Source organism: Chiloscyllium plagiosum, chromosome 11 (genome assembly GCF_004010195.1).
Source record: "Chiloscyllium plagiosum isolate BGI_BamShark_2017 chromosome 11, ASM401019v2, whole genome shotgun sequence".
In the NCBI taxonomy this organism is placed as follows: Eukaryota; Metazoa; Chordata; class Chondrichthyes; order Orectolobiformes; family Hemiscylliidae; genus Chiloscyllium; species Chiloscyllium plagiosum.
Genome location: NC_057720.1, coordinates 49105625 through 49125989, shown reverse-complemented (window position 1 = coordinate 49125989; position 20365 = coordinate 49105625). Strand labels below are relative to the sequence as shown.

Genomic DNA, 20365 nt, shown 5'->3' with positions numbered 1-20365 from the left:
GTCCTATGAATTCAAACCTGTTTTTCTCTCGGCGATTGTTAAGCCACTCATTTACCTCTTTAATCTTGTTGATCCTGTGCCAATTTGCTAGCGGCTCAGGCAATAATCCAAGACTTATTACGTTTGTGGTTCTGCCTTTTAATTTAGCACCTAGTTGTTCATATTCCCTAAACAGAACCACTTTTCTTTTTTCTACCTATATCATTGATACCTATGTGGGTGACAACTGGATCTTCACCCTCCCACCCCTAGTCATTCTGCAGCTGAGGTGAGATATCTAGAAACCAGGCACCAGACAGACAATGCAGCCTTCGGGATTCTTGATCCTGGCCACAGAGCACAGTATCTATTCCTCTGACTGTGCTGTCCCTAATTACGACTACATTTCTCTATTCACCCTCCTTATGAATGGCTCCCTGTATCATGGTGTTTTGGTCAGTTTGCTCATCCTCCCTACAGCCCCCACTCTTACCCAGACAGGGAGCAACAATCTGAAACTTAAGTCAAGCTCAAGGGCAGAGGTTCCTTCAGCATTACCTCCTGGATCCCTTGACCTGCCTTGCTTGTAGTCACACCCTCCTGTCTGTGACCACTGACAGAATTCACGGTAGTTAATCTAAGGGCTGTGACTGTCTCCTGGATCACAGCATCCAGGTTACTCACCCTAACCTAATGTGTCAGTGTTCAAAGTTCAGACTCCAGCTCATCAACTCTGAGACTGAGTTCCTAAAGCAACCAAGACTTGCTACAGATGTGGTCACTGTGAACCAAAGTGGGGTCTGCCATGCAGTTACAGCACCTCATCTGGCCCTTCATCAGCCCAACCCCAAACCCCAACATCACTAACCCTGCATGTTCTCTATGCTGTGTACTCACTTGGGGCATTTGCCCACCTGCTCCAACAGTAACATCTGTGCCACCCAATTTCATCCCCTTTTAATACCTGCCTCTCTCTCTCATTCCAGCCCAGAGTTGGGCAGAAATAATTGAGCTGGGCATTGGGTTGTCAGGCATTCAGTTTCTTATTCCTTGTACATCGAGGAATCTGACTCTGACTGACAATGCCTAATCATCCCCCTCCTCTACCTTCTCCCCCCAGACTAATATCAGAGGCCCCTCTTGACTTTGACTCTTGACTGACTGTGCTAAGATCCTCTGAGCAAAGGCTATATCCCTTGTCTTAACTGAGGACTGCTGACAACCTTATCAAGCTTCCTACATCATGCCTGCAAGAAATGGCAATTCAGCACTGAAAGCATGAGACAGCCTGGTCCAGTCCACAAGCTGGGACATGTCCTTGAGTGCACAGTCCCCTTGAAGCAGTATTACAATGAAGTTGCCAGGGTAGCCCAAGATGCAGCATCAAAATACTGAAGTCTGCTAACAGTGGATCGGAGATGTGGCTGAAGTTTCTCAGAGGTTTAGAGTGTAAGTGTGCACACACGAACACATGGTCAGGGCCCATGTAGCATGTCCTGAAATATTGGTGTCCGCAGTCCAATTTGGAAGTCCTTTGGAGTAAGCAGTGATCTGAAGTCAGCAGATACCACACTCTGACTTCCATATCAGACTGCACAGCATTTAATTTTTTTTCACAGCATGTGGTCAAATAGGAAGTTGCATTTTAATAAGGTGAAGTTTGCAAACAACAGCTGCAGTAATCCTTTTAATAGGCAAATTACCATTGCCTACTGAGAAACTTGCCCTGACCTTTGTACTTAGTTGAAAAATGCAGCGGGTTGCCCCCAACCTTAAGTTTTCACCTTGCAGGATTTCTGCTATTTGGCGACAATCCTCAGTATAGCTCTGGCCATTCAGGTCCCTATTACATTCTGACCAGAGGTGACATCAGCTTGTGCTGACTCATGCAAATAGCACATAAACTTTAATTGTACTTGCCGATTTGCCTAAAAATATATTTTGGAGGCAGTGTGAAGGAATAAAGTTGATTAATTGAGTACAAGATTGTTTTCATCTGAAAACAGAGTGGGAAAAGACCAGTTGGTTCATCCAAACTACCCTACATAACAATGCCTACAGCATCATGACGAGGAACCACATTCCCTGCAGTTATGTAATTTCCTAGGTATGAGGAAAAATTGAAAAATCACTGGGCTAACAACAACAGTCTCCAGAAACTTCCTTTCTGTGCAATGGAAACTGACCACAAGGTCCCATTGACCATGAATGCAATGTTTCTGTGAATAAGTGGAATCAGATGCTGGGAATGTGTATTTTAAATCCAATTTGATAAGGTAGCATAAGTATATGAATCTCTGCTTCTAGGTTTCTACGCTGCAAGAAGAAAGAAATAGCTTATTGGCCGAATACGACCTTATGACAGAGAGGATAAACCAATTGGATGCATTTGATGATCCACACAGCCTAGCTGGCAAGAAATACTTTAACTTCCAGCTTCAGTTAGATCAATTACAAGAAGAAAACTACAGGTAAATGATTCAGTTTTATTCATTGTAATTTATGTTAAATTTGTGATGTGTATTTTACACCTTTATTTGAAGATCACCACTGGATCTTACATTTCTTCTGCAAGATGGAGCTTCATAAATGCTTGACAAGAAGCTTCAAATTGTCAGACCAACTAATGCCACATCATGATTCAGGCAGCTCCATTAGCTGCCTACATTCCTGATGTTCCTATTGGACAGTAGTAAACATGGAAGAGTTACTTGCCCGATCGTCCTTCCCTTCAATTCTGCTTTTTTCTGTCTTTTTGATAGAAATGTTTCATGGATCTAACTGTTCTTCTCTCTTTTTAAAAAAAAAAGGATTCCTTCAAATCAAGGCTCTCAAACAACTCACATTTTAATCACTCTGCCATTAATGACTGTCTTCAGCAGCTGAAGACGCTACCCTCTCCAGTGTTTCCCCTGAAAATCCTAACAATTCCCTCAAAAAGACCTGTCTCCTTTTCTTTCCTCTTTTAAGACACTCTGTAAAACCAACCTCTTTCACCTTCTCTAATATCTGCTTACTTGTCTCCATGACAAATTTTGTTTGATAATTCACGTATGAAGTTCCTTATGATGATTTACAACATTAAAGGTGTGATATAAATAGAAGTTCTTGTTGATGTCTCAATCCCTTTACTTAGCCCCATATCACAGGCTTCTTTTTAACTTTTGCTAAGATTTCTTGTTCCTTTTGCTTCTTGCAATATTTTCCTTGCCATCGTAACTTGTTTTTTTAACTTGTATAACATAATCAACAAAGCATATCACTTGAGCCATCCCACAGATCTGCAGCTACATAATCACTAGATCGAGCTTCCTAAGATCTAGAACCTGCAGACAGCCCCATCCTTTTAACTACATTATCACTATTGGAATGAAAGAGGTTTGCTTTATCCTGACATTTTGTGGATGGCAACATATGAGATCCACTAATTAAAAGTAAAATCACAATTTAAAATATATAAATCAATTTCTTTAATCTGAATTAAACAAAATTAAACTGCATTTATTTCAAAGCAAGAGCCCGAACAGGGAAGGCAGATGAACTCAGAGCATGGTTAGGAACATGGGACTGGGATATCTTAGTGTAATGGAAAATTATCCATTTACTGTGAAATTTAAAAGAGAATGCTTTAATTGAATTCAATGCTGTACTGAGCTTTGTAAACGATGCTTTGATGAAGATGTGCAGTTAGCTTATCTCTGTTTGAATTCTGTAAACGTTCAATTCTACCTTGCGATAGTCGAACTCAGCGAAAGCTGATCAACTGTTATGACTAGGACTAGGAGATGAGAGGATAACAACTTGAGTTTCCCCCAGTCTTTGCCCTTGAAAGTATGATAAGGAACGCTATAAGGCAAGCATCTGTACAATGTTCAGTACTCCTTGCATTGAGGCGTCTGGCTTAGTGTAATGAGTCAACCCTGCAGGATTTAAAACAAAGATGCTTTCTTTGCTCTTGCTAAAAATTGAGTCAAGTCGATTTAATTTCCACAACACTTAGCATTTACAGAAACATGGCTCAGGGATGAACAGACTGGCAGCGTAATGTTTCTGGATACAAATGCTACAGGAAGGATAGAAAGGGAGGCAAGAGAGGAGGGGGAGTGGTGTTTTTGATAAGGCATAGCATTACAGCTGTACTGAGGGAGGATATTCCCGAAAATACATCCAGGGAAGTTATTTGGGTGGAACTGATAAATAAGAAAGGGATGATCATCTTATTGGGATTGTATTATAGACCCCCTAATAGTCAGAGGGAAATTGAGAAACAAATTTCAAGGAGATCTCCATTATCTGTAAGAATAAAAGGGTGGTTATGGTAGGGGATTTTAACTTTCCAAACATAGACTGGGACTGCCATAGTGTTAAGGGTTTAGATGAAGAGGAATTTGTTAAGTGTGTACAAGAAAATTTTCTGATTCAGTATGTGGATGTACCTACTAGAGAATGTGCAAAACTTGACCTACTCTTGGGGAATAAGGTAGGGCAGCTGAGGTGTTAGTGAGGGAACACTTTGGGGCCAGTGACCATAACTCTATTAGTTTTCAAAAAGTGATGGAAAAGGATAGAACAGATCTAAAAGTTGAAGTTCTAAATTGGAGGAAGGCCAATTTTGACGTTATTAGGCACGAACTTTCGAAAGCTGATTGGGCTGATGTTCATAGGTAAAGGGACGGCTGGAAAATGGAAAGCCTTCAGAAATGAGTTAACGAGAATCCAGAGACAATATATTCCTGTTAGAGTGAAAGGAAAGGTGGGTAGGGGTAGGGAATGCTGGATGACTAAAGAATTTGAGGGTTTAGTTAAGAAAAAGAAGGAAGCATATGTCAGCTATAGACAGGATAGATTGATTGGATCCTTAGAAGATTATAAAGGTAGTAGGAGTACACATAAGAGAGAAATCAGGAGGGCAAAAAAGGGACATGAGATAGCTTTGGCAAATAGAGTTAAGAAGAATCCAAAGGTTTTTGCAAATACATTAAGGACAAAAAGGTAACTAAGGAGAGAATAGGGCCCTTCAAAGATCAGCAAGGCAGCCTTTGTGTGGAGCCACAGGAGATGGGGGAGATACTAAACAAGTATTTTGCATCAATATTTAATGTGGAAAAGGACATGGAAGACATAGAAAGTAGGGAAATAGATGGTGACAGCTTGAAAAATGTCCATATTACAGAGAAGGAAGTGCTGGATGTGTTGAAACACACAAAAGTGGATAAATCCCCAGGACCTGATCAGGTGCATCCTAGAACTTTGTGGGCCTTTACTGAGATATTTGTATCATCAGTCATCACAGGTGAGGTGCCGGAAGACTGGAGGTTGGATAATGTGGTGCCACTGTTTAAGAAAGGTGGTAAGGACAAGCCAGGGAACTATAAACCAGTGAGCCTGACATTGATGGTGGGCAAGTTGTTGGAGGGAATCCTGAGGGACAGGATGTACCTGTATTTGTAAAGGCAAGAACTGATTAGGGATAGTCAACATGGCTTTGTGCATGGGAAATCATGTCTCACAAACTTGATTGTTACTTCTTCAAAAAATTCAAAGAGGATTGATGAGGGCAGAGCAATGGACATGATCTATATGGACTTCAGTAAGGCGTTCGACATGGTTCCCCATGGGAGACTGGTTAGCAAGGTTCGATTTCATGGAATACAGGGAGAACTAGCTATTTGGATACAGAGCTGGCTCAAGGGTAGAAGATTGAGGCTGGTGTTAGAGGGTTGTTTTTCAGACTGGAGGCCTGTGACCAGTGGAATGCCACAGGGATCAGTGCTGGCTCCACTACTTTTCATCATTTATATAAATGATTTGCATGTGAGCATAAAAGGTATAGTTAGTAAGTTTGCAGATGACACCAGAATTGGAAGTGTAGTAGACAGCAAAGAAGGTTATCTCTGATTACAACGGGATCTTGCTCAGATGTGCCAATGGGCTGAGAAGTGGCAGATGGAATTTAATTCAGATAAATGCGAGGTGCTGCATTTTGGGAAATCAAATCTTAGCAGAACTTCTACACTGAATGGTAAGGTCCTCGGGAATGTTGCTGAACAAAGAGACCTTGGAGTACAGGTTCATAACTTTTTGAAAGTGGATTCGCAGTTGGATAGGATACTGCAGAAGGCATTTGGATTGCTTTCCTTTATTGGTCAGAGTATTGAGTACAGGAGTTGGGAGGTCATGTTGCAGCTGTACAGGACATTGGTTAGCCACTGTTGGAATATTGCGTGCAATTCTGGTCTCCTTCCCATTGGAAAGATGTTGTGAAACATGAAAGGGTTCAGAAAAAGATGTACAAGGATGTTGCCAGGGTTGGAGGATTTGAGCTAATAGGAGAGGCTGAACAGGCTGGGTCTGTTTTCCCTGAAGCGTCGGAGGCTAAGGGGTTACCTTAAAGAGGTTTATAAAATCATGAGGGACATGGATAGGATAAATAGACAAAGTCTTTTCCCTGGGGTTGGGGAGTCCAGAACTAGAAGGCTTGGGTTTAGGGTGAGAGGGGAAAGATATAAAAGAGACCTAAGGGACAACCTTTGTCGTCCCTTAGGTAGTACGTGTATGGAACGAGCTGCCAGAGGATGTGGTAGAGGCTAGTACAATTGCAACATTTAAAAGGCTTCTGGATGGGTATACGAATAGGAAGGGTTTGGAGGGATATGGTGCCAGCAGGTGGGATTAGTTTGGGTTGGGATATCTGGTCGGCATGATGAGTTGGGCTGAAGGGTCTGTTTCCATGCTGTTAATCTCTATGACTCCATGTTGTCTAATGAGTAGTTCATCTAAATCTCTCTAATCCCTCTTGTCCCCAGTCTCAATTCTTTCTATATCTTTGTCTTTGTTGTTCTCTTCTTTCAGATTCTGTTTGTCTTGTGTACTGCCCACTATCATGTCTGAATATTTCAGTCTTTTGCCATATTTGTCTTGTGCACCTGCTATAGAAAGGATGTTGTGAAACTTGAAGGGGTTCAGAAAAGATTTACAAGGATGTTGCCAGGATTCGAGGGTATGATCTATAGGGTGATACTGAATAGGCTGGGGCTATTTTCCCTGGAGCTTCAGAGGCTGAGGGGTACTTTATAGCCGTTTGTAAAATCATGGATAGGGTGAATACAAAAGATCTTTTTTCCCGGATGGGGGAATCTAAAACTGGAGGGCATCGTTGTTTCTCCAAATAACTTTTATTGAAGGTGAGAGGGGAAAGATTTAAAAGGGACCTAAGAAGCAACATTTTCATGCAGAGAGTGGTGCATGTATGGAATGAGCTGCCAGAGGAAGTGGTGGAGGCTGATACAATTACAACATGGACGAGTTGGACTAATGGCTCTGTTTCTGTGCTGTAAGGCTCTATGACATGACACTAGAAGTCCATTATAATGCACATGCTGATGTCCAAAAAGTGAGAAGGTATTATAGGTAGAACACATTAATAAAATGATTTTTAGACAGCAAAACTAACCTTTAAATAAATACTTACCTCTTTTAGGAGCTATGAGACATTTCTATTATAATCAAGGCTGCAAAATAGGCTTTCACTATACTCACTTTAAATAGCAGTGCAAAGTGAATACAAAGATTGATGCCAAAAATTTGTAAGTAATTCTGGTTCACGGCTCCTTGAAATATCACTTGGGTTAGAGCTGTTCATCACCATGTTTTATTTTCATTTCTTTTTATGTTTTCTGATTTCAATATTTCTCTTTTTTTCTTTCTCATGTTAGTGTTTCTTTCCTTTTCTTTTTTTCTCCAAACAACTTTTACTGCTCATTCTTTATATGTTTGCAAGTCTATTCTCTTCCATTTCGTGGTTTATCTTTTCTTAACCTCATTCCCAAACCTGTTGGTTATTTTACTTTCTTCCTGATAATATTTTCAATTTCAATTCAGTATACTTAGGGATCAGGAAAGATGTGGTTTGATTTGTGTGTAATGCCTTTGTGGATGTAATTATTACTTTATTGCTTAGTACAAATTGGAAATAAATCACATTTTGTTGGTATGCAAGCAATGTATTTAAGGGAGTACTGCTTCCTAATCTCGTTCCATTCCATATCTGAAGGTGCATGGTTTGACACATTCTTGGCTATGTACTATGTGTACGTGGGGGAGCTCTGTCCAACGAATCTGTAACATAACTAGATGTACCAATGTAGTGCACAATTTGTATATAGTTTTGTCAAATAGTACTGATTGCTGTGGTTTAGTCTGTACAATTTAGTTTTTCAAATGAAAAAATTAGGCCAAAATTACCTAACATATAAATGAACTAATGAATAATAAGACAGTTGGCACAAAATTTATATATTTTCCATACTTATGTTCCAAAAGTGCAATGATTACATAAGTAAGTGACCTTGAACAGCCTGTAGCTGTCTTTTGAGTTACAAGATTAGATCATGGTCTGAAATCACTGCAAAATATGTATTGATTTTTCAATGTCTTTGCTGTTAATGGGCATCATTGTAGATGTGGTAGTCAGTGAACGATCCTGCCCCTTCAAAAGGGTTACTGGTTGTGATACAATACATGAGAAACTTGGTTACTTGGGGGCGTCTTTCATATATATCTTAAAGGAGTTTTTTGTTTGTTACTGTTCTCTTTTTAGGCTCGAAACAGCAAAAGATGACTATCGTGTTCACTGTGAAGAACTGGAACGACAACTGATTGAGATGCAGCACAGAAATGATGAATTAAACAGCTTAGCAGAAGAAAACCTTGCCCTAAAAGATGAAATTGATATCATGAGGTAAAGGAATATTGACAGATGACAGATTTCATATATATCACATTTGCACTAATGAGGAATTGATCCACAATCTATATTGTTAAAGGTGATCGTTAGCTGAGGTGTCAGAATAAAATTATATCATGCCCATATCATTTGTGAACTTGCATCATATAAGCATAAAAGATATTTGCTGTTTGCATTGCTGATGCGATACATAAAAGAATAACTTCACCACTATTTTGCTTTCAAATATTAGCTGCTGTATTTTTGTAATTTAAGTTTAAAAATAATAATTACACTAATGTGGATAGAGGAAAAATAAAAATTCCATAAAGATAGAAACTTAAAAGATCTGACCATTCTGGTATAAGTGTTTATCATGATGCATTTTACTGGACTCAGAAGCTTTAATTGAAACTTGAGGAAAACTTATCCATGTGTTGACAGTATAGTTAGAGTAAATTAAAGTAGAATTTTGCTGGATTGTCATTAGTTGTCAGCAAAATGCAGTGCTTTTTGGTGCTGAGAATGCAAACAACTACTGAACCAAGATTTTTCAATATTTATTATTGGAACATCAACACTAAACATTTATTTGGAACCATTTAATTTGGATGACCATGGGTTTTTAGATAACTTTTTTTTAGATTAGATTACTTACAGTGTGGAAACAGGCCCTTCAGCCCAACAAGTCCACACCGACCCACCGAAGCGCAACCCACCCAGACCCATTCCCCTACATTTACTCCTTCGCCTGACACTAGGGGCAATTTAGCATGGCCAATTTACCTAACCTGCACATTTTTGGACTGTGGGAGGAAACTGGAGCACCCGGAGGAAACCCACGCAGACACGGGGAGAATGTGCAAACTCCATACAGTCAGTTGCCTGAGGCGGGAATTGAACCCAGGTCTCTGGCACTGTGAGGCAGCAGGGCTAACCACTGTGCCACCCACGGTTCCTGTTATTAAAGGGACTGTTCAATAATTAAGCTCTACTGCAGGTAAAAACAAAGGAAATATTTTGTATTTCCTGCCTCCTGATATCTGTGGTATTTTGTAAAACCCAGTTTTGCCAAATAGTCACTGTTCTAGAAACAAACTTTATAGTAAGCATGGAATAATATTGTGTTGTTGATATTGACTTAGCCATATTGTCTCCTGAAAAAGTTTTGTGCATGTATCAATTATAGTTTAATGTAGGTGTTTTTTTTCCTAAGTGGAAAGGAAGTATTTAGATAAAAGGTAATCAACTTGGTATATCAACAATTTTATTTTTCCCACCAGGTGCTGAGTATTTCTCATACATTTTGCTTTTGTTTATTTCCAGCATCTGCAGTGTTTTGCTACTCCAATTGGTAATTTATTTTGTATTTTTATTTGTCCACAAAAGAATAGTGAGACATTATTTATGTTCTTTCTATGTCACAGTTCTTATCTGCTTAGAAGTTTTAACTGCATTTACAAATTCAGTATTTTAGTATCAATGGAAAATATCTGGAAAAGCCAAGAAGAATTTGTTTTGTGCTTTGATGATTAGTTCCATTAAACTGTTAAGATTATTATCCTTTCTTCGGTTTGCAATTAGTTAACTCTTGTTCAGTCCTAACATATAGGCATTTTGGTATTTTGTTCAACACATTTATGAATATAGTGATTCTTATTGATCTTGCATGCAGAAGTTCATTGTAGTTGATTACAGACTAAGATATTCAGTTAAGATTCAGAAGGAGTTGAGTATTACTAACATCAAAGAAGCTTTAAATCTTAGGGAACACTTATTGTATGTAATATATCTATTAAAACAACACTGTGCATACTTCAGTATCAGAACGTAGTTTAAACTTAAGCTGAACTGTAGTTTATATGACCATTTTAGTCTCTAGGCTGAACAGAACTCAAGGCGAGTCCTAGAGCTTTTAAAACCAAGGAAACATTTTATGGATTCTGACCACTGTTTTTATAGGAATTATTCAGATAAGGTTACCAAATTAGAAGCTTCACTGGAGACGTACAAGAAAAAACTGGAAGACCTGAATGATTTGAAGCGACAAATGAAATTGTTGGAGGACAAAAACGTGATGTATATGCAGAATACAGTCAGCATGGAGGAAGAAATCCGAAAAGCTAATGCTGCACGTGCTCAGCTGGAGACATACAAAAGACAAGTAAGCATTAGACACAAATCCACTTATCTAAATGCAGCATATAGTTTCACAGTAAATCATTGTTTGTGCTGATAATTTAAACAATTTAAGAGTAAAATTAAGCAGCTTCCTTAGGCTAAATACATTGTTACACAAAATAAAGGCTGGACATTTCTACAATTGATTTACAATCTGTATTCAGAAAGTAGACTGTATCAGCAGCTCTGATCTAGGGATGTGAAACTTAATTAAGTAACTGGAGACATGGAAAAAGATGAAATCGAATACCAAGTGCTGGAATTGTTTAAATTTTAACAAGCTAATAATTTTGTACTCTTCTATATTCTGTTGAATTTCTCCTCTCCACCCTATATGATTTACTCCTTTCATGAAAATGCTAACTAGACAGTTTTATTTCAATCTTGAGATGAGAGCTGTCAAGGACAAGATTTGTTACATATTCCTAACTGTCTTGATGAAATAGTTCCTCAGCTGTTTTACTGAAATCATGCCTGTCCACCTGTGATCATTGACACTTGTGGCACCTCTGTTTTTGTCTCAGTTGGAAACAGCTAACTTGGAACAGGTCAGGGATTGAAATCTTTTTCAGTTGGTTTGGTCCATTTCCGTACGAGGCAGTATATTTATTGGCTGAACCAGTGAGGAACATCACACTTTCCTTAATCTAACATAACAGTGCTATTTGTTACAATGATGTTTTGTAACATTGATAGCTTTATTGTGATTACAAGGTTCTGGAACTTCACAACTCATTGTCTGAGGAAGTAAGAAGAGCAGACAAACTGGCTTTTGAATTGAAACAGATTGAAGAAAAGCTTGAAACATTATTGAAAGAAAAAGAGGTAAGTGCCCTTTAGTATTCAGATCAAACCACAGTCAGATTTATTTAGTTCTTCAAACTTGAGCAGCTTACCTGCTGAAATGGTTTGAATTGTCACGTTCCTTATCCTTTCTGGCAAGTAGATATAGTTCATGTCTTTTGATATTGACTAAGCTTTCCTAACTTTTTATTTTATACTACATCAGTGTGAGGATTGATAAATAGTACTTTAGTATTCTATGCAATACTCCCTCAATACTTGCCAAACCCCAGTCTGGTAGATATATCTATTAGGATTTGTTTGGCTTGACCAGTAGTAGTGCTGATGAGCTGTGCTGGGACATTGTACTCTTTGTTTTGTCTCTGCCAACCTCCATCTTTCTTCAGTGTGGTATTCAACATTGTATTCCTCTACTTCATCAACTGAGTGGTGGCACAAGGTTTCCTTATCCATATTTACATGAGATATCACGGGGGCCAGAGTAAATGTTGAGACTTCCCAGGGCAATTCCTTCCCCAACTGTATAGTACATTGCTGTTACCTCTGCCTTGCCAGTGGGACAGGACAACACTTTGGGATGGTGCTAGTGGTATCTGGAATATTGGCTTTAATGTATGATTTGATTTAAATAGACATTTCTTATATTTTACATTCATGGGATGTGGGTGTCTTTGGCTAGGCCAGTGTTTATTGCCCCTCCCAATGGATGGTCATCATTAGACTCTTAATTCCAGATTTTTTTAATTACATTTAAATTCCACCATCTGCCATAGTGGGATTCAAACCCATATCCCTGGAACATTACCTGGGTTTCTGATTAACAGTCCAGCGACGATACTATGAGACCATTGCCCTCCCTCTGACTATGTCATATTGTTGCTTGACTAATCTATGGGACATCTCTTTCACTATGGTAAAAAAAATCCCAAATGATAGTAGCAATGGCTTTGCAAGGTCATCAGGAATGAGTTATGCCATTGTTATTTTGATGTTGACGCCAACGATGGCTGGTCTGTCCAGTTTTCTTCCTTTTTGATGATTGGTCCATGGTTGGGCGGAATGGAGTGGCTTACCAGGGCATTTCATTGGGCAGTTACAGGTCAATCGCATTGCTACAGATCTGGAATCACTTGTTTAAACTGGGAAGTAATCATCTGAGAACCTTTGGGTATATATTGTCAGAATTCTGTGTGGTAAAATTTAACAACTACATATTTGAGAAGCAGGTCAGAGGCCCTGGTTTCAGCTGTTAACATAGCAAGTTATGAAATTATCTTGAATAGGTTTTGTAGGTTGTTCTTTTGGCACCAGAAGAAATAGAATGAAGTAAGTTGGATTGTCATTAAAAAAAACTGGCTCATTGATATCCCGACCCATTAGATCAGACTCCATTACCATTTGAAGTGACATAATAAGGAGCACTTAAAGAAGAAAGTCCTAGTGCTACCATCGTCTCAGAGTAGCAACAATTGATAATAAAATCTAACTTAGCTCATATCTGGGGAAAAATATTGTACTGTTACACAAATGTCCTTGATTGTGTGGTGCTAGGATTTCATAGGCTGCCTTCTAAAGATGGTGGCAGTGGGATTGAACTCAAAGAAGTCAACCTTTATAGTTAACTATTTCAGTACTAAATTGAAAATATGTGCATGCCTCAGTTTGATACTTCCATGTGTTTGAATTGCATTATATAATAGTTCTCATACTGGAATCTAACCCCGTCAAGGCATGTAATAGAACACAAACCCCAATATTTGACTATCAATTGGATAGTGATTCTTTTCTATAGTTGGCAGTAAACCGGTTATATTTCAGGATTTATTTTAATCACTGGATCAAGGAGAAATTACAGAGGAAGCAGAAAACTCAACACCAAATAAATAATTAGTCTTCAATTAAAAATATTTCTTTGAATGAAGAAAATGTAACTTGCATAAACAATATCCATAAATAGCTTTTTCTAGTAATTTTAATCCTTGTATTTATTTCTTAAAGAGAGTTCAGACGTATTGTGATGGGACCTCATTGTTTGATATTAGGATAATCTTAGCTGAATTTTTAAATTTTTTTAGTGGTCATACGATTTCCCAACTGGGAACTGGGAACTTGCTTAATGACAGAGGCCTAGGTTTTAATTCTCTCGTTTAGTTGTCATTTTGCATCCGTGAAGCAGATCTCAATTACATTCTTTTGTTTTCATTTGTTCATGGGATGTAGGCATCATTGGATAGACCAGCATTTATTGTCCTAGTTTCCTTGAGAAAGAGTGGTGAGCTGCCTTCTTGAGTCTTGCTGTAGACCATGGAGAGTAGATGCACCAGGAGAGCTGTTAGGAAAAGAATTCCACGAATTTGACCCAGTAGGAGAGAAGGATCAGCGTTATATGTTCAATTCATAATTGCATGTGGCTTGGAAGAGAATATGAAGGTGTTGGTATTACAATGCATCTTCTATTCTTGTCCTTTTTAAATTATAGAGGTCATAGGTTTGGAAATGCTGTAAAAAGAGCCCGGGTGAGTTGCTGCAGTGCATCACGTAGATGATACACACTTCTGCTATTGTGCATCAGTGGAAAGGGAATGAATGTCACCCTTAAAGCTTCCCTCAAAGATTGTTCAACATTGGGAAATACTGACTCTTCAGCTGAGCATGTGGAAGTGGAGTGATGGGTAGTAATCAGTAGGTGGTTTCCTTGTTCATGTTTGACCTGATGCCAGTGTCAGTGTTGAGACTTCCAGAGCAACTCTCTCTTGACATATATCACTGGGCTGACATTTCTGATGGGTCTGCCATGCCATTGGAACACATCAAACCCATGATAACAATATTGTCAGGGATATTGTTTATAAGTTACAATTCTGAGAGTATAGCTATCAGTCTGTTGCTTGACTCATCTGTTGAACAACTCTCCCAATTTTGGCAGTTGTCTTAATCCACACTAAAGGTCACTCTTTGCATAAAAGAAAGCCATACCTGACTAGCCAGCAGTGAGTTTAAAAACTATTACAAAATTCCCACAACATCTATTTCTTTCCATCGGATATGTCCAGGGATGATTTAAGTCTATAATTTAATTTCTTAATTCAGCTACTTGTGTAGTCAAGCACATGAGATGTGATATTTATAAAATCAGTAATGCAACCTTATGCTCACTGATTTGTTTTTCTTTTTCATTCATTGAGAACTATGCAGTGACATCTCTATGGAATTGCAGGTGGTTGTTACTTACTGGACTGTGTTCCTTTTTTTTAACCTTCAGCGACTGATAGTAGAGCGTGATGCTCTTAAAGAAATCAATGAGGAGCTCAAATGCACTCAAGTGCAGCAAGATCACTTGTTGCAGTCAGGTATGCATTAGTTTCTTTAATTGTTCATTTCTTGAGCTCTCTCATTTTAATTTACCAACGAGTGTGATTGTTTTTTTACTCTAGAAGTTTAAAATTGGTTTAAATGTATACATTTATTCACAGACCTTAAGTTGATTTGGCATAATAGCATTATTTTGTGTTGTACCAGACAATTTTTCATTTTCAAATAAATTTAAATCTCCAAACATATTAAGAACGTTATTATTTTGCTAGGACAACAAATCTTGAAAATGCTCAAAGTATTGTTTGATGCTGTTAATAAAATGACAATACCATAACACTTTCTTTTGCATAAAACATTTATTTTGGAATAGCTTATAAAGTCCAGGTATGGATTTTGTGTGAAATGGTACTTTGGATCAAGAAGTAAAATGAACTATCATGTTAAAACAGCTTTATTGTCAGTAGTGAATGGTTAATGTTTTAAAATTTTATTCTTTAGGTAAATTTTCTCTGGATTCACATGACCATCTTGCAGCTGAAATTCTTCCTGTGGAATATAGGTATAATTCTTACATTCTTACACTATCCAAGAATAGAAATCTCTGAAATTAATACTGAAATTTGGAAATCAAGTTTTTTATACACCTCTAATCTTTTCAATGTAAGAGCACTTTCAATTCCTGACTTGATCAACACTAAACTAATTAGGAAGTTCAGGATTAAATGTTTTCAACCTACTGTGACTACCAACCATTTAAGTTTGAAATTTCAACAGATCAGGACATTCTCTGGAGAAATAAATGATCCTTCTGTTTAAAATTTGTTTTTGGCCAACAAAAATAAATGAATATAAAGGTGCCTGATGCAGCAATTTTTTTCAATGTTCATCTTTTGTTTTGCACTTTATTTATTGTTTAAAACTAATTGCATAACTATTACACTGTAATAACCAACGTTCATGGAAAAATAGGCAAGTGCTCATAAATATAATGATTGTAAATGCTGTGACTGTTTCTTTAAACGGTAACATTGCAATTCATTTATATGTGCAGGGAGAAGTTTATTTTATTGCAACATGAGAACAAGATGTTGCAATTACAGCAAGAGGGATCAGAAAATGAGCGCATTTCAGTGCTGCAGAAGCTGTTAGATGATGCAAATCGAACAAATAATGAGCTGGAGACCGAAAATAGGTACGAATGTAATTTTGATATGACTTGATCTGCTCACTTCTTATGAGGTATTCTAAATGCCAGGAAGCTGATCTGGTTTATGTCCTGCATCTTGCAGCAAGGTTGACCTTTTGTTGTTTTATATTTTCCCATAAATTCAAAATTTTTGTGTGATTTTCTTTAATTTATCATTGTTTGCATTGTGTTTATAATGATGGGAAAATCTGTTCTGAAAAGTTGCCAAATTGGGCAGGAGACTGTGTTTTCTTCATTAGAGAGTTGCAAATTTAACTCAAAGATGCAATATTAGGTCTGCATTCATGTAAAACAGGATAAATTAACAAACTGACATTGGGAAATAGTGACTGTACCCTAAATATTACAAAGTAGGATATTGCATAGTAGAGCCTTTTGCAGTGTATGGTCTTTTGCACATAATTCTTGATTATATACAGCTTCGTAGTTCTGTGAAATTAAATGTCTTTGGTAGGATAAGGAGTTGAGTCTTCAACTTCCGGCCCGTCAATGACACTGATGATACTGGACCACGTTGAAGTGGGCTATATTTATAATTTCGCAATGTAGTATATGTTCATCTTGCCTCATGTACATCTTGTGCAGTGTAACCTGTATGCCTTACACTGTCCAGGGTTCTCTCACCTTATGATCTGTCGTACTGCTTGGAAACAAAGCTTTTCACTGCACTTGGGTACATGTGACAATAAACCAAATCAATGATATTTTTCATTACAACACAACATATTAAAAGTATTTTCAAAACTGAGAAAGATTTAGAGAGAAATATAGACCAGTTGTCTCCAGTGCTTGAATTTTAATTAGAGTGTCATTGGTAGGTAAATGGGGAAAATTAGAGAACATGTTCTCATGTGAAGAATCACCAATGACAATCGACACTGAGAATATAAAGTTTAAAAAAGGTGATTAAAAATTGAAAAGAATATAAATGGGTATGAGTAAAGGAAAGGGAAATAGAATCAAAACAGATACCTTTAGTTGAAGAACTAGCACCAACAGAGCATAATGATCCAAAGTAATAATTGCTTTAAACTAGCATTTTTGTTCTTATTGTTTCTAAACAGAATCGAAAAACAAAACGTAAACAAACTGCAACATCAGGTTGAAGATCTTCAGAAAGTCTTACAGGAGCAAGGCTCAAAGGTGGAAGAAGTGAGTGATTGATTGCAAGTAATTTAAGGTTAAGTTATTCCATTATATCCTTCATCTGTCGTGGGCATTGGTATGTGCACGAGGCAAAAATGTCAAAAAATGCCAAAACTGTCAAGAAAGCAACAGGAACTTGACAGTGTCTGGAACATCAGCATGCAGGAACCCTGTGGGACAGGTAAATCTGCTGTTAGTATGTACTAAAATGCAATTGACCACTTCAATAATCATGGATTCTGGCTTTAATTGCCAATGCACAGGTAGCCTTCTAGAACTCACCAAATCAAACGAGGTAAGAGGACAGCAGAGATTGTTAGGGTTGAACAACGAGCAAGCTCAAAGCTCAATTCCCTGGCTGTTCTCTGGAGGCATGGCACTCATCCACAGATTCAATCAATAAGCACATCGATCTGGACCCAATATACCGACCACTGCAACGGACAGCTGGAACTGACAACCGGAAGCGGCAGATTCAAACCACTACAAATGCTGGAGGAAAGATCACAGAAGTGCTTCACAGGAGGCTCCCAAGCACTGAGGATGTCACCGAGACAGGGGACAAAACGTCTGCAACACAAATTCCCAGCTCGGCAAACAGAACCACAACAATGTATTCTGAGTGTGTACTTTCACTGCTTTCAAGTAATTCTTCAAGATTTTGAAGGGCATTTCTACTACCTTGGAGTTTTTTGACTTTGCTTTGCATTTGTGTAAATGAATGTTACTTTTCCACACTCAAGTGTATTCAATGACTATCTCCGGCATAAGAGAATCTAATTGACATTCAATGGTGTTACAATCACTGAATCTCCCATTATCAACATCCTGGGGATTACCATTGACAAGATACAAACTGGAAAAGCCGTATCAATGCTGTAGCTACAATAGCAGATTAGTGGCAAGGAACCCTGCAGTGAGTAACTCCTCTCCTAACTTCCCATATCCGGACACCATCGACATGGCACAAATCTGGAGTGTAATGGAATACTCTCCGGTTGACTGCAGCTCCAACACCACTGAAGAAGCTTGATATCATCTAAGACACTTGATGCACTCCACGTTTACAACTGTCCACTCCTTCCAGCATAGATGCACAATCGCAGCAGTGTCTACCATCTGCAAGGTGCACTACAGAAATTCACCAAACCACCTCCAGCTGGGACAAGGGCAGCAGCTACATGAGAATACTACGCCTGCAAGTTCTCCTCCAAGCCACTCATCACACTAACATGGAAATATATTGCCATTCCTTCCATGTTGTTGGTTCAAAATCCTGAAATTCCCTCCCAAATGGAATTGTGGGTTTACCTACAACATGTGAACTGCAGCAGTTGAAGAAGGAAACTCATTGCCACCTTCTTAAGGACAACTGGGTATGGGCAATAAATACTGTCCCAGCCAGTGATGCCCATATCCCATGAGTGAATCATTTCTTTTTTAAAAAAGAGGGGGCAAAAATCCCTCTCAGCAGCACGGAAGCCGTTACTACAACTCTAATGCAACTCTATCTTGGGCCTCTGAAGCAGCTGAAAATGAGGATGAGTTTCTTTCAGAGGATTTGAATCTTTGGAATTCTATATCACATAGAGCAGTAGAGGTTGAACCATTGACAATTATTTAAAACTGAGAGAGACGTTTTTCAACTGCAAGAGTTGAGGTTTCTCAGTGATGGGCAAGAGAGAGGAGTTGAGGCCACTCAGTTCAGCGATTTCTTACTGAATGGCAGAGTATATGCATTGCAAAATTAAAAAAGCATCTTGAACTGCTTCATATTTTTAAAAAATAATATTTTTAAAAACTAATTGCATATTTTTAAAAAATATGTAATTAGTTATCAAATGTAGTGCTTGAATTATGGTCTCCGCCATGTTAGGTTAATGTACCAAACATTCTTGATAATATTGTCTTATTTTGCAGTCAAGTGAACTGAAGAAGAAATTGGATGCACATTTGTAAGTAAATAGTATTAAATATGATTTTTCCACGACAAAGTTTATAAAGTCCAGTGATGTAGTTTATAAAAGTAGATAGATGTAATAGATCTGACTGGTACATTCAAAATACATTTCCTACACTGTAGTATCCCTGACAATCAAAACATGATTCAGCTTTTTCTTCTTACATTTATAAACCAATCCATTAAAGAAAATCAAAACCACAGATGTTTTGTGATCCATTAGTCAATTCTATTTAGTAGTTATAGACACAGTGCATTCAAAAATAAAGGTGGCCAATTGCTTTTGTTTTATGTAGTATTGAATATGCTGCATAATATATCTGGAATTTTTAAATTTTGTGTATGGGCATCCTTGCAATGCTTAGAATTTATGTGTTGTTTCTAATTCTCCAATTGGATAATAGTGAATTTTATGTATTCTAAACCAAATTTTACCTGATTTTGAAACAAACTGAATATTTTCTGAAGTTGACTATGGGGTTTTGTGTAACTTCAAGAAAAAGTCGTTAGAATTGCTTTCAGTAAGGCGTTAGACAAGGTTCCCCATGGGAGACAGATTAGCAAGGTTAGATCTCACGGAATACAGGGAGAACGAGCCATTTGGATGCAGAACTGGCTCAAAGGTAGAAGACAGAGGGTGGTGGTGGAGGGTTGTTTTTCAGACTGGAGGCCTGTGACCAGTGGAGTGCCACAAGGATTGGTCCTGGGTCCTCTACTTTTTGTCATTTACATAAATGCTTTGGATGCGAGCATAAGAGGTACAGTTAGCAAATTTGCAGATGACACCAAAATTGGAGGCGTAGTGGACAGCGAAGAGGGTTACCTCAGATTACAACAGGATCTTGATCAGATGGGCCAATGGGCTGAGAAGTGGCAAATGGAGTTTAATTCAGATAAATGCAAGGTGCTGCATTTTGGGAAAGCAAATCTTAGCAGGACTTATACATTTAATGGTAAGGTCCTAGGGAGTGTTGCTGAACAAAGATACCTTGGAGTGCAGGTTCATAGATCCTTGAAAGTGGAGTCACAGATAGATAGGATAGTGAAG

At 38.1% G+C, this 20365-nt stretch overlaps 1 protein-coding gene across 2 annotated transcripts in view; it reads left to right on the top strand.

The window, feature by feature from the left end:
- hook1 (hook microtubule-tethering protein 1) overlaps positions 1-20365 on the top strand; it is an 86744-nt gene that overhangs the window by 50942 nt on the left and 15437 nt on the right. For both annotated transcript variants that reach the window (XM_043699279.1, XM_043699280.1), the window contains 9 exons: positions 2287-2450; positions 8579-8719; positions 10667-10868; positions 11600-11710; positions 14952-15039; positions 15503-15563; positions 16056-16196; positions 17276-17363; positions 19278-19312. In XM_043699279.1, the coding sequence (XP_043555214.1) occupies positions 2287-2450; positions 8579-8719; positions 10667-10868; positions 11600-11710; positions 14952-15039; positions 15503-15563; positions 16056-16196; positions 17276-17363; positions 19278-19312 (1031 nt within the window). The remainder of the gene's footprint in view (positions 1-2286; positions 2451-8578; positions 8720-10666; positions 10869-11599; positions 11711-14951; positions 15040-15502; positions 15564-16055; positions 16197-17275; positions 17364-19277; positions 19313-20365) is intronic.